A 13,243-nucleotide genomic window follows, 5' to 3' on the forward strand; every position below is an offset into this window, starting at 1 on the left:
TTCAAGACCATAACATGTTAATCTGTGATGAAAAACAGTATAACAGAGATCATCTGCAGTATGTAACCATGACCTTTTATTTTGTAGTATTTTGTGCTTTCCAAAGGAATCAAGATGAGGAAAAAATGAGAGGACCACCGAAGTTTTTGTAATGTTTTGTAAGGAGCTCCTCTCCCAAAAAACAGCATCTTCAACCCACAATAATGAATTTGTGGAATTTTTCTTGCAAAACAAAAAGCACAGAAGTAAAACACACAAACACACACATGAAGATGCTGCAAGCATTTGCTGTGTGGTTTTTGCCTTCCAGACATCAGATGTCCACTTTGAAGGTGATGGAGCAGTCAACAGTTTCTGGGTTGCAGCCTTCTGCAAATTCAAACAGAAAGTACATCACCTTCCTTACCTTCGCCAGCTCAGCAATCCGCTCGCCAAACTCGTCCGCGTCCGCCTCGTAGCACTGAACAGCCGCATCACGGCCTCCGGCCTGCGACTTCCAGAAAACCCCGGCGGGTTCCAGCAGCTGCCGGGTCATAAGGTGAGTGAGGTCAGGCGTCCACAGCTGGGAGGTGGCGGTGATGGTGAGGCGTCCCGCCTGGGCCAGCCGGACCGTCCACTTTGAGAACTGGAGGGACTGATGCGAAAAGTCTAGCCGGTACACGGCCTCGTTGGGCCGCAGCAGGCGCTCGCCTTCCTGCCTCTTCTGGCTGCGCTGCTGCAGGGACTGAACCCGCAGGCGCATCACCTCCGTCAGCTGGGAGTCCGGCCTGAAGTGCAGCTCCAACTCTGCAGACATGCTCCAAACCTCAGCGGCCTGAGAGGTCGATACCCGCCGTCGTGGTGTCGGACTGGTTTTTAAACCGGCACTGTACCGCTCAGTCGTCTGCTTTGATGCAGGTTTGCAGCATCAACAGAAGTAGTGGAGGTGGGGGGGTGCACAGCCCAGAAATGCTAGGCAACCGGGTCTAACCACATGTGGGGATTGCTGTTAGGAAACGGTGCTTCGCTGTGTTTGTTCCATCTGCTCGCTCACAGACTCCTGGACTCTCTGACATGAGTCAGAGTCAAACCCTGAACGTTCCTTTGATGTTTGGGTGGAACTGAACAAATGGGGGAAATACCTCCTCCGGTTTTCCCTTTGGACTGCAGCACTCAGCTCATGTTTCTCTTTAGTCATCATGGTGCAGATTCTCCTCCAGAGTTAAACGTCACAGATGAAACTGAGACGGATGAGCCGGATGGTCTGCAGTAACGGGGAGCGAGATGATCGCCTCCCGGAGGATTAGGAAGTGATCGCTGAGGTTTCTGTGGTGCACTGCTCCTCTCTCTCTCTCTCTCTCTCTGTGTGTGTGTGTGTGTGTTTTCGCCTCCTCCTGCTTGTGGAGGAGCTGTTGCTTCACCACAATTCCCTCCATCACCACATCGTCTCGTCTCCAAGGACACAAACCGGAACGCTGTGATGTACTTCTAACGGTGAATCCACAGCGTCAGCGTTTTTTTTTGTGTCGGTCGCTCCGCTCGTCCGTGTCACCGAGCAGTTTGACTCCTTGGAGTTTCTGTTCACTGACCCCCACGTCCAGGAACCTGCAGAACAGCAATTTATCAGAACACAAAGACACAACGTGGGGGGGGGGGGGGGCTGTTTCACGCCTCGATGATGACAATTAAACCCTCGTTATGAACTTTTTTCCCTTGTCTAAAGAGTTCAAACACTTTGTGATTTTGTCACTTATACTCAGCTACAGCTTGTGAAATTCAAGAGTTTTGTCTCCTGACTTGGACCCTAACGGGTCCAAATGCACTCATTCTCTTATTTCCTGTCGTTTTCTTTCCTAAATGAGGTGATGGGTTCGTGCCCTGTCTTTGCGTTGTGTCAGCTGACGTGGCAGAACGCTGTCTCACCCCCCCCCCCCCAAATAGTTTTCATACTCCACCAACCGATAACCGTTTGTTTGTCCTTCTTGTCCCCCGTAACCTTCCTTTTAATCTTCTCCAGGTCATTCCTGACTGGAAGGAGCAGGAGTGGGATACAGAGAAGGCCGAGTCCTACGCCGGGATTTTCCACTTCCGCTTCTGGCGCTTCGGCGAGTGGGTGGACGTGGTGATTGATGACCGGCTACCGACTGTGGACAACCAGCTGGTCTACTGTCACTCCAGTGACAGCAATGAGTTCTGGAGCGCCCTGGTGGAGAAGGCTTACGCCAAGTTAGTGCAAGTGCTGGGAACGCACAAACACTGTTTCCATTCTGAGAGCTAACAATAATTAGTCCAATAATTAATCCCACAAGCCACAGAACACAGAGGAGGTCATGTGATCACCCTCTCACTCTGTTTGACTTTGCACACGTGAACTCAAAAAGTACCGGCCAGATTTAAGACTGTGAATTTTAAAATCCTACAACGTCAAGTTTGAGGCATATCAAGACTTCAATAGTATCAGATATGTTTTCTGTTTATCACTTTCTCAGAGTTTCAGCACCAGCTTATGACATCACAGAGATACATATAAAATAAAGTAAAGATACAGTAAAACCTTTACGATAAATGTACAATATATCTGCTGATATATACATTAAAAATGTCAGTGATTCGAATGATTTGTTAATCAAACCCTTACGATGAAGAAATGTAACTGACATTTGATGTTTTACAATTTAAACATATAATAAATATAGCCAACAACCAACCAACCAACCAACATACATCACGCTGCCTTCACCCGGATTGGGTGTCGCCTTGTCGCATTGCTCAGCATTTGCATAAAATTAGACTTTTTATCTGTTTTGGCCCCGCCTACCTGGCAGCACAGTGACCTCTTGTCGCTGCATAACACCCACTCTGCTTGAAAATGAACAGCAGAGGAAATGTGGATGAAGTGGATAATGTACATTTCCCTGAAAATGCCTTTTTTTTTTAAATACACACACACACACACACACACACACACACACACACACACACACACATACATACATACATACATATATATATATATATATATATATATATATATATATATATATATATATATATATATATATATATATATATATATAAAATAAGGCACTTTGTTTTTCTTTTTATTTGGATATGATAACGCCCTATGTTCTGTTTGAATGGTTGGTCACACGGCACTCGCTAACTGAACGAAGGAAAAGTCACAAAGTCACAAGTCAAGGAGGAATGATCCTGCACTTTTCCCATCACTGAAAAGCCTGCAAAACCAGAGCGCAAAAAGGAACAAAACAAAACCGTAACTAACAAAAGAAAAACGAAGCGAACGTTGACCTTGATGCTTTAAACGAAATCAAAACGAAACATCCATGATGACGTGACTGACGGCGGGTATGAGACCGAGCGCAGCCACCCTGTCGTCATGTCCGCAGCACCTGCAGGGGTGGGATCTGGTTGTCTTGACAATGTGTGCGCACACGCAGGCCAGCCACAAACAGCTGGAATGTGCGTAAATAGTTAGAGTAGTTGATAAAGCGTTTTTACCCTTATTGTTTCTTTATGACATCGTTGCTTTTCGTCCCACACGTGGACGAGTCATCAGTGATACAAGGATGTTACGTGCAGCCCGTCAGAGCTTTAGTTACTGATACGTTCAGATATCTTCATCGTTCATGCAAGATGTCGGACTTGGGAGGTTGGACGACAATCAAATGGAACGCTGATGGTACGGGAACTACGCAAACGATAAGAAACCAACAAGACAAAGAAAAATAAAATACGGACGAATTGAGGTTGTGATGATGTGTTGATATTATATTAAAAGAAAGTGGAAAAAATGGATGAGATGTAATAATGAATGTAACTCATGTATAATGATCCTAAATAAAGAATATATATCAACAAAAATATAAACGCAACACTTTTGGTTTTGCTCCCATTTTGTATGAGATGAACTCAAAGATCTAAAACTTTTTCCACATACACAATATCACCATTTCCCTCAAATATTGTTCACAAACCAGTCTAAATCTGTGATAGTGAGCACTTCTCCTTTGCTGAGATAATCCATCCCACCTCACAGGTGTGCCATATCAAGATGCTGATTAGACACCATGATTAGTGCACAGGTGTGCCTTAGACTGTCCACAATAAAAGGCCACTCTGAAAGGTGCAGTTTTGTTTTATTGGGGGGGGATACCAGTCAGTATCTGGTGTGACCACCATTTGCCTCATGCAGTGCAACACATCTCCTTCGCATCATCCGTGAAGAGAACACCTCTCCAACGTGCCAAACGCCAGCGAATGTGAGCATTTGCCCACTCAAGTCGGTTACGACGACGAACTGGAGTCGGGTCGAGACCCCGATGAGGACGACGAGCATGCAGATGAGCTTCCCTGAGACGGTTTCTGACAGTTTGTGCAGAAATTCTTTGGTTATGAAAACCGATTGTTTCAGCAGCTGTCCGAGTGGCTGGTCTCAGACGATCTTGGAGGTGAACATGCTGGATGTGGAGGTCCTGGGCTGGTGTGGTTACACGTGGTCTGTGGTTGTGAGGCTGGTTGGATGTACTGCCAAATCCTCTGAAACGCCTTTGGAGACGGCTTATGGTAGAGACATGAACATTCAATACAGGAGCAACAGCTCTGGTTGACATTCCTGCTGTCAGCATGCCAACTGCACGCTCCCTCAAATCTTGCGACATCTGTGGCATTGTGCTGTGTGATTAAAACTGCACCTTTCAGAGTGGCCTTTTATTGTGGGCAGTCTAAGGCACACCTGTGCACTAATCATGGTGTCTAATCAGCATCTTGGTATGGCACACCTGTGAGGTGGGATGGATTATCTCAGCAAAGGAGAAGTGCTCACTATCACAGATTTAGACTGGTTTGTGAACAATATTTGAGAGAAATGGTGATATTGTGTATGTGGAAAAAGATTTAGATCTTTGAGTTCATCTCATACAAAATGGGAGCAAAACCAAAAGTGTTGCGTTTATATTTTTGTTGAGTGTATATATATATGAGGTCTGTTAGAAAAGTATCCGACCTTTTATTTTTTTCAAAAACCATATGGATTTGAATCACATGTGATTGCATCAGCCAAGCTTGAACCTTCGTGCGCATGCGTGAGTTTTTTCACGCCTGTCGGTTGCGTCATTCGCCTGTGAGCAGGCTTTGTGTGAGCAGTGGTCCACCCCTCTCGTCGGATTTTTATTGCGAATAAATGTCTGAACGATTTGGAGCTTTGCTGCATCAATTTTTTCCAGAAACTGTGAGAGACCTCCAGGTGGACACCATTCGGAAAATTCAGATGGCTTTCAGGGACGATTTTATGGGGATTACACAGATTAAGGAGTGCTCCAGCCGGTTTAAAGACCACCCACGGCTGCTGAGAGCGCGCCGCGCTCCGAGCGCCGATCGACAGGCTGAATCAACCAGATCATTTCCAATGTGAAGGCTTTGTTGATCCGGGACGTCGTCTGACTTACACAAAAATGGCAGGAGACGTGGACATCAGTACTTTTTCAGCACATTCCACTGTTACAGGAGTTTTTTTCATGGAAAGAGAAGCGGAGGGATGTGCCACGGAGCCGTTCATGGCACGGCACAAAACCACCTCCGTGTTGGTCTCACGGGACGGCTTTTAGATGGCTTTCAGACGGCTTTTGGTGGTTTTTCAGTCGAGTGACTATCCGAGAAATTGTGGATGAGCCTGGACATGCCAGAACATGTCCTCTGAGGCTTCATCATGGCGTTGCTTTGCGCCATGCGGCACCGCTGCGACGCGCGGAATTCCTCCGCTCCTCTTTCCATGACACAAACTCCTGTAACAGTGGAATGTGCCGTTCATTTCCAAACTGGACGCTGTGTTTTATCCGGGACGTCGTCTGACTAGCACAGGAATTGCGGAAGACGTGGACATCAGCACTTTTTCGGCACATTGAGACAAACGTGCGGAGGAATTCCGCGTGTCGTGGCGGTGCCGCATGGCGCAAAGCAACGCCGTGATGATTTTTTTTATAATGTTACTGCTGCAAATAAGTATTTGAACACCTGTGAAAATCAATGTTAATATTTGCTACAGTAGCCTTTGTTTGCAATTACAGAGGTCAAACGTTTCCTGTAGTTTTTAACCAGGTTTTCACACACTGCATCAGGGATTTTGTGTGAAATCTTGCATGGAAGTGAGATCTTGCATGGAATCCCAGACCGAGGGAGATTGACAGTCATTGTGTGTTTCTTCCACTTTCTAATAAATAATCATAACAGTTGTTGTCTTCTACCAAACTGCTTGCCTGTTGTCCTGTAGTCCATCCCAGCCTTGTGCAGGTCTACAGTTTTGTCCCTGGTGTCCTTAGACAGCTCTTTGGTCTTGGCTATGGTGGACAGGTTGGAGGATGATTGATTGTGTGTGAACAGGTGTCTTTTATGCAGGTAACAAGTTCAAACAGGTGCAATTAATACAGGTAAAGAGTGCAGAATAAGAGGGCTTCTTAAAGAAAAATTAACAGGTCTGTGAGAGCCAGAATTCATGCTGGTTGGTAGGTGTTCAAATACTTATTTGCAGCAGTAACATACAAATAAATTATTAAAAAATCATACATTGTGATTTCTGGATTTTTTTTTTTTTTTTTTTTTTTTTTAGATTATGTCTCTCACAGTGGACATGCACCTAAGATGGAAATTTCAGACCCCTCCATGATTTTGACCGTTGGGGTTTCTCTGTAATTATTGTATGGCTTTTGCTGTTGTGAAAGTGTAGTAACACGAACCCACAACAGGGGGCGTAAATGAATGGACAATGAATGAGCCAAAATACAACACTTTACTGTTGTGAAGAAGATACTGGAGCCGCCAAGTCCTGAGTCCCCAGGTGGCCACCGTCTCCGGCTGTCGGATCTGGTACTGCTGGCAGGAAGCAGAAACAGTTAGGTGTGGGTGGGTGCACACCCAGTAACAGTCAGCAATTCCTGTGGGAATTACACCTCCATCTCCGCAATTACGAACACACAATCTTTTACAGAACCTGAAACAGTCACTTGTCTCACTGATCGTGAAGGGTGCGATCCGTCACCTTGCCATCACTGACCAGCTCAGCCTCCAGCTGACACAAGTAACCAGTTACTCCTGTAACAAACAGACAAACAGTTGGAGTGCGATACGGCACAGATATGGCTGAGGATTATTACCTCCAATGGTAGGTGATATCTCGGCAGCGGGGTGGAGATGTCGTCCGGCCTTTATGGAGTGGTTGATGAGATGGTGATAGGTGACAGCTGTCAGGAGTTGATGAATGACAGCTGTCACTCCCGGCTGTTCCTGTGAGGCGGCAGCGCCCTCTCGTGCCTGAAGCCCGCACTTCAGGCAGGGCGCCCTCTGGTGGTGGGCCAGCAGTACTCCTATCCCTGAGTCAGAGGCGTCCACTTCAACCACAAACTGGCGGCAAGGATCGGGCTGCACCAGAATTGGTACAGTCGAAAACCGACGTTTCAACTCCCTAATCGCGGCTTCGCACCGATCCGACCAGGTGAAGGGGCCTTTTGGGGAGGTTAGGGCTGTCAGGGGGCTAACTACCTGACTGTAGCCCTTAATGAACCTCTTAATGAAATTTGCAAAGCTGAGGAACTGTTGCAGCTTCCTACTGCTTGTCGGTTGGGGCCAATCTCTCACCGCCGCAACCTTGGCCGTATCAGGGGCGACGGAGTTGGAGGAGATTATGAACCCTAGGAAGGACAAAGAAGTGCGGTGGAACTCGCACTTCTCACCCTTCACAAACAGCCGGTTCTCCAACAACCGCTGTAGGACCTGACGTACATGCTGGACATGAGTCTCAGGGTCTGGGGAAAAGATGAGTATATCGTCCAGATATATGAAGACAAATCGGTGCAGGAAGTCCCGCAAGACATCATTTACCAAAGCTTGGAACGTCGCGGGGGCGTTAGTGAGGCCGAACGGCATGACCAGGTACTCAAAGTGACCTAACAGGGTGTTAAATGCCGTCTTCCACTCGTCTCCTTTCCGGATCCGAACCAGGTGATATGCATTCCTAAGATCTAGTTTGGTGAAAATTTGGGCTCCATGCAGGGGCGTGAACACTGAATCCAACAGAGGTAACTGGTATCGGTTGTGAACCGTGATCTCGTTCAGCCCTCTGTAGTCAATGCATGGATGGAGTCCGCTGTCTTTCTTGCCCACAAAAAAGAAACCAGCACCCATCGAGGTGGAGTTCCGGATCAGCCTGGCAGCTAATGAGTCCCGGATGTAGGTCTCCATTGATTCGCGCTCAGGACGTGAGAGGTTGTACAGCCTGCTGGACGGGTACTCGACGCCCGGGATCAAATCAATGGCACAATCGTACGGATGGTGCGGGGGAAGGGCGAGTGCCAGATCTTTGCTGAAGACGTCAGCAAGGTCGTGGTACTCAACCGGCACCGCCGTCAGATTGGGGGGGACTTTAACCTCCTCATTAGCAATTAAACCGGGGGGAACCGAGGATCCTAAACACTCCCGGTGGCAGGTTTCGCTCCACTGAGCCACAACCCCAGACGGCCAATCAATTCGGGGATTGTGTTTTGCCATCCACGGGAAGCCCAAAATCACACAGGAGGTTGGAGTAACAAAAACTCAATCTCCTCCCGATGATTCCCAGACACCACCAGAACTACTGGTTGTGTCTTGTGTGTGACTAAAGGGAGAAGGGTGCCATCTAGTGACCGAACCTTCAAAGGTGAAGGAAGCGCCACCAGATGGAGCCCTACCTCCCTTGCCCATCTGCTATCCAGCAGATTCCCTTCTGACCCCGTGTCCACCAGTGCTGTGGCTTGAAGGGTTAAATCCCCGCTCAGGATCGTAACTGGGAGATGTGTGGAAATACGTGTATGTCCCACGTGAATGTCTTGGCCCACCCTTAACCCAGTTTCTAAGGGCGGGCGTTCGTGTTTAACCACTTGGGGCAGTCTCTGCTGATGCTCACTTCAGCCGCAGAAAAAGCACTCCCCGCGGGCCAGTCTCCTCTGTCTGTTAGATGATCTTAATTTGGCCCTGCTCGTGTCCATAGCATCGTCAGCAGGGGGAGCTGTTGCCACACGGAGCACCGGGGCTGTGGAGCGTGGGGAGGGCTGAACCTTTTCGGACCCGGAAGGGAGAGGGACGGCGCGTGCCCGGCCACGTCCTTCGTCTCGCTCCCGACGGCGTTCTTCTAATCGATTGTCTAAACGTATGACTAGATCGATAAGTCCGTCCAAATCCCACGGTTCCTCCTTGGCCACCAGGTGCTCCTTCAGGACTGACGACAGTCCGTTTATGAAGGCGGCGCGGAGCGCAGTTGTATTCCAGCCGGACCTCGCAGCCGCTATGCGGAAGTCGACTGCATATTCAGCTGCGCTTCGACGCCCGTCTCATAGACAGCAGCACGGTTGATGCGGTCTCGCCTCTGTTAGGGTGATCAAAAACCGTTCTGAACTCCCTCACAAACCCAGTATAAGTGGTAAGGAGCCGTGAATTCTGCTCCCAAAGCGCTGTAGCCCAAGCGTGTGCCTCACCTCGAAGCAAATTAATTACATAAGTCACCCTACTGGCGTCTGACGCGTACATCACGGAATGCTGTGCAAAGATGAGCGAACACTGCATTAAAAAGTCAGCACACCTCTCCACACAACCTCCGTACGGCTCTGGGGGACTTATGTATGCTTCAGGGGATGGTGGGGGGGGGGTCGTTGAATGACCATTGGAACGTCTATATTTGGCACCGGGTCAGCAGGAGGAGAAGCTGCAGCAGCGCCCTGAGCGCGCTTCCACCTGCGCGGTGAGAGCCTCCATCCTGCGGTTGAGGATGACGTTCTGCTCGGTCATTAGATCCAACCGAGCAGTAAAGGCGGTGAGGATTTGCTGCAACTCACCAATCACGCCTCCTGCTGACGCCTGTGCACCCTGCTCTTCCATTGGTTGTCCAACAGATGGTTGACGCCCCTCAGGATCCATGACGTTGGCCGATATATCCTGTTGTGAAAGTGTAGTGACACGGACCCACAACAGGGGGCGTAAATGAATGGACAATGAATGAGCCAAAATACACTACTTTACTGTTGTGAATGTGCACAACGAAATACAGACGATTACGGAATTTATATGTAGTCAATCCACAGAGGTGATGTGTGGGCAGGCTCGAGGATAGAAGACGTCTGTCCAGACAGGAACTGGATCCCACACGATTTCCACTGCCACCGAACCCGGAAGATACTGGAGCCGCCAAGTCCCCGAGTCCCCAGGTGGCCACCGTCTCCGGCTGTCGGATCTGGTACTGCTGGCAGGAAGCAGAAACAGTTAGGTGTGGGTGTGTGCACACCCAGTAACAGTCAGCAATCTAGGTGGGAATTACACCTCCACCTCCGCAATTACGAACACAGTCTTTTACAACCTGAAACAGTCACTTGTCTCACTGATCGTGAAGGGTGCGATCCGTCACCCTGCTGTCACCGACCAGCTCAGCCTTCAGCTGACACAAGTAACCAGGTACTCCTGTAACAGACAGACAAACGGAGTGCGATACGGCACAGATATGGCTGAGGATTATTACCTCCAATGGTAGGTGATATCTCGGCAGCGGGGTGGAGATGTCGTCCAGCCTTTATAGAGTGGTTGATGAGATGGTGATAGGTGACAGCTGTCAGGAGTTGATGAATGACAGCTGTCACTCCCGGCTGTTCCTGTGAGGCGGCAGCGCCCTCTCGTGCCTGAAGCCCGCATTTCAGGCAGGGCGCCCTCTGGTGGTGGGCCAGCAGTACCTCCTCTTCAGCGGCCCACACAACATTTGCCTTACAATATAAAGCGCCTTGGGGCAACTGTTTGTTGTGATTTGGCGCTATATAAATAAAATTGATTTGATTTGATATATATATGAACAGCAGGGTGATGGAGAACTCTGCTCCCCAGCTTGAGCACCAAAATACAGTGTACAATAGGTGTTGTATAAAATGCATTTGCGGGCTTTACTTAATATGATCGTTATTTTAGATGTTGGCATATTTTTTCAAAAATCCATTAGTGGACTTATCTAGCTGATATGACTGGCACCTTTTTTTGTTTATTTGTATGTTTTTGTTTTGTTTTTGTTTTTTTTTGTCATTTTTTCAGACGCTGCAGATTTTTCGTATTTCAGTAACATTAACCATGATGTGAAATTTGCAAATTGCTGAAATTAATATGCATATGTCGCGGACCATGAACGAGCGAAGCTAGTCAGCATCTCACCAGTATTTAGGTCCTTCAGACTTTATTTTGAGTAAATGCTTCAGGGAAGCATTAGCATGGCAAAAACCTTTCAGCTTCTGGGGGGCTCCCCCCCCCCCACCACCACCAGACCCCCGCCTTATTACGCATTTCCTTATTTGCCTTTCAGCCTTCTGGAGGGGCTTTGCCCCCCGTACTCTCCACCTTTTTAAGCATTTTTCTTTTTTGCTTTTCAGCTGACCCCCCTCATTACAGCCCTCTTAACCTCCTGCCACTTTAAGCATTTTTGAATGTAGATGTAAATTAATATTCAACGTTTTCAGCTAGTTGACAGTAGAGCTGTACAATATGGCCAAATTATCGTATCTCGATATCATCATATAAATTGTAATGTAAATGTCACTTATATACATGCTGTCCATATTTTTGAGGTGGGTAGGGAGAGTTCCCATGGGAAAAAAACTTTTCAACCTAACATCCCTGTTCTCAAGACCAGGCACCTAAGTGGTGCCTGGTCTTTCTCTCTCTCTCTTTTTTAAAGATTTAAAATTTAATAAACAAATTGATTCCGTGGTTAGAGCAAGCTTTTTCCAACTCAGACAGTTAGCTAAGGTCAAACCTTTACTAAACCGCAGAGATTTTGAGAAAACCATCCATGCTTTTGTAAGTTCACGTCTTGACTATTGTAATGCTCTATACACTGGACTTAGTCAAGCCTCTCTTTACCGTCTGCAACTGGTGCAGAATGCGGCTGCTCGCCTCCTCACCAGCGCTCGCAAATACGACCATATCACACCAGTTCTTAACTCCCTCCATTGGCTCCCGGTTCAGTTCCGAATACAATTTAAACTCTTGTTGCTCATCTTTAGTTCAATCCATGGTCTCGCACCAACTTACCTCAGTGACATTTTGACCCCACGTATTTGTTTAATTTGGCCTTTGACACATAGAGCTGTGACTCCCTGGAAAGCGACAACTGTAATATATTTTAGATGTATATGTTTTATCTTATGGTTGTTTTTAACTGTGTGCAGCACTTTGATCAACTTTGGTTGTTGTAAAGCGCTTTACAAATAAAACTTGATTGATTGATTGATTGACTTTATTTACATCATTTATGGAGAAATACAAAAGTTTTTTTTCACCAAAATATCAAATCTAGTCTTTCATCTCAAATGTACTTTCTGTTAAATTGTAGCTGAACTTTCAGGTCTTTTTAAGAAAATCCTCCTTGACACCACTTCATCAGGAAGATGGATTTTATATTTTTAATTCATTTATATCAAGTTATAGAGCTTTGTTTTCAGTTTGAGTTAAGGAAGATAAATTTATTTAATGTGTGAAATACCAAGTGTTCCAATACTTTTGAGGGCAACTGAGAAACTGAGGAGCAGCATCTTACATCTCATATATAGTGCAGCAGATAAGAGAATATTTAGAGTGGAATCCTGCAAATGGTGATACAAACATCACAATTTGAACAATAGCCATAGACATTAACTCTTAAAAAAAACAAAAAACGATTGGCCAAGAGGCAGCCAAGGTAGAGGTCAATTGAAGAATTACCACAGGGATCAAAATTAACAGATGCTCCAATTATATATAAAAAATAACTACACTACATATTTGCCTGATCATAAGATTCCAAAAGGTATAATGTTATGGAGTTATGAGGTAAAAGCAGCAAGAATGGTGACAAGGTCAGCTTCAGTTTGTACAGGGTCAAAAGTTAAAGTTGCTCCATTAATTTAGGTCCAGCTGTATATGTGCTGAATGTGATGCTTGTATCACCGTTTGAAGGATTGTTTCAGTTATCTGCTGCACTAATAAGCCAATAGAGCATGAACCAGCTGCTGTCTGTATACATATATACATGTGTATATAAGACAACCCGAATTCATGGAGAAATGCTGCTTTTAACAACCTGGACCTCATTTCTGACATAAAATACGGTCGTTTACTCACCAATATAAGTTTGGTGTGATTAGAAGTCCATAGTTCAAATGACGTGTTCAGTTCAAATCTGAAGCAAACATTTTTCTTCTTCTACTAAGGTGGA

The 13,243-nt window shown here is 46.5% G+C and overlaps 2 protein-coding genes across 2 annotated transcripts in view; one reads left to right on the forward strand and one right to left on the reverse strand.

The window, feature by feature from the left end:
- capn5b (calpain 5b) overlaps positions 1-13,243 on the forward strand; it is a 91,609-nt gene that overhangs the window by 50,677 nt on the left and 27,689 nt on the right. The window contains exon 4 of the mRNA XM_034177674.1: positions 1,997-2,205. Coding sequence (XP_034033565.1) covers positions 1,997-2,205 — 209 coding nt within the window. The remainder of the gene's footprint in view (positions 1-1,996; positions 2,206-13,243) is intronic.
- Positions 271-832, reverse strand: ompb (olfactory marker protein b). The gene has a single exon (XM_034177675.1). The coding sequence runs from the start codon at positions 794-796 to the stop codon at positions 314-316; it is 483 nt and encodes a 160-aa protein (XP_034033566.1). The 5' UTR covers positions 797-832; the 3' UTR covers positions 271-313.

This window comes from Thalassophryne amazonica, chromosome 9, assembly GCF_902500255.1.
Source record: "Thalassophryne amazonica chromosome 9, fThaAma1.1, whole genome shotgun sequence".
Classification (NCBI taxonomy): Eukaryota; Metazoa; Chordata; class Actinopteri; order Batrachoidiformes; family Batrachoididae; genus Thalassophryne; species Thalassophryne amazonica.

Bases quoted from the DNA above. Each gene is read 5' to 3' on its own strand.
- ompb (XM_034177675.1), bottom strand. From the start codon at position 796: ATGTCTGCAGAGTTGGAGCTGCACTTCAGGCCGGACTCCCAGCTGACG.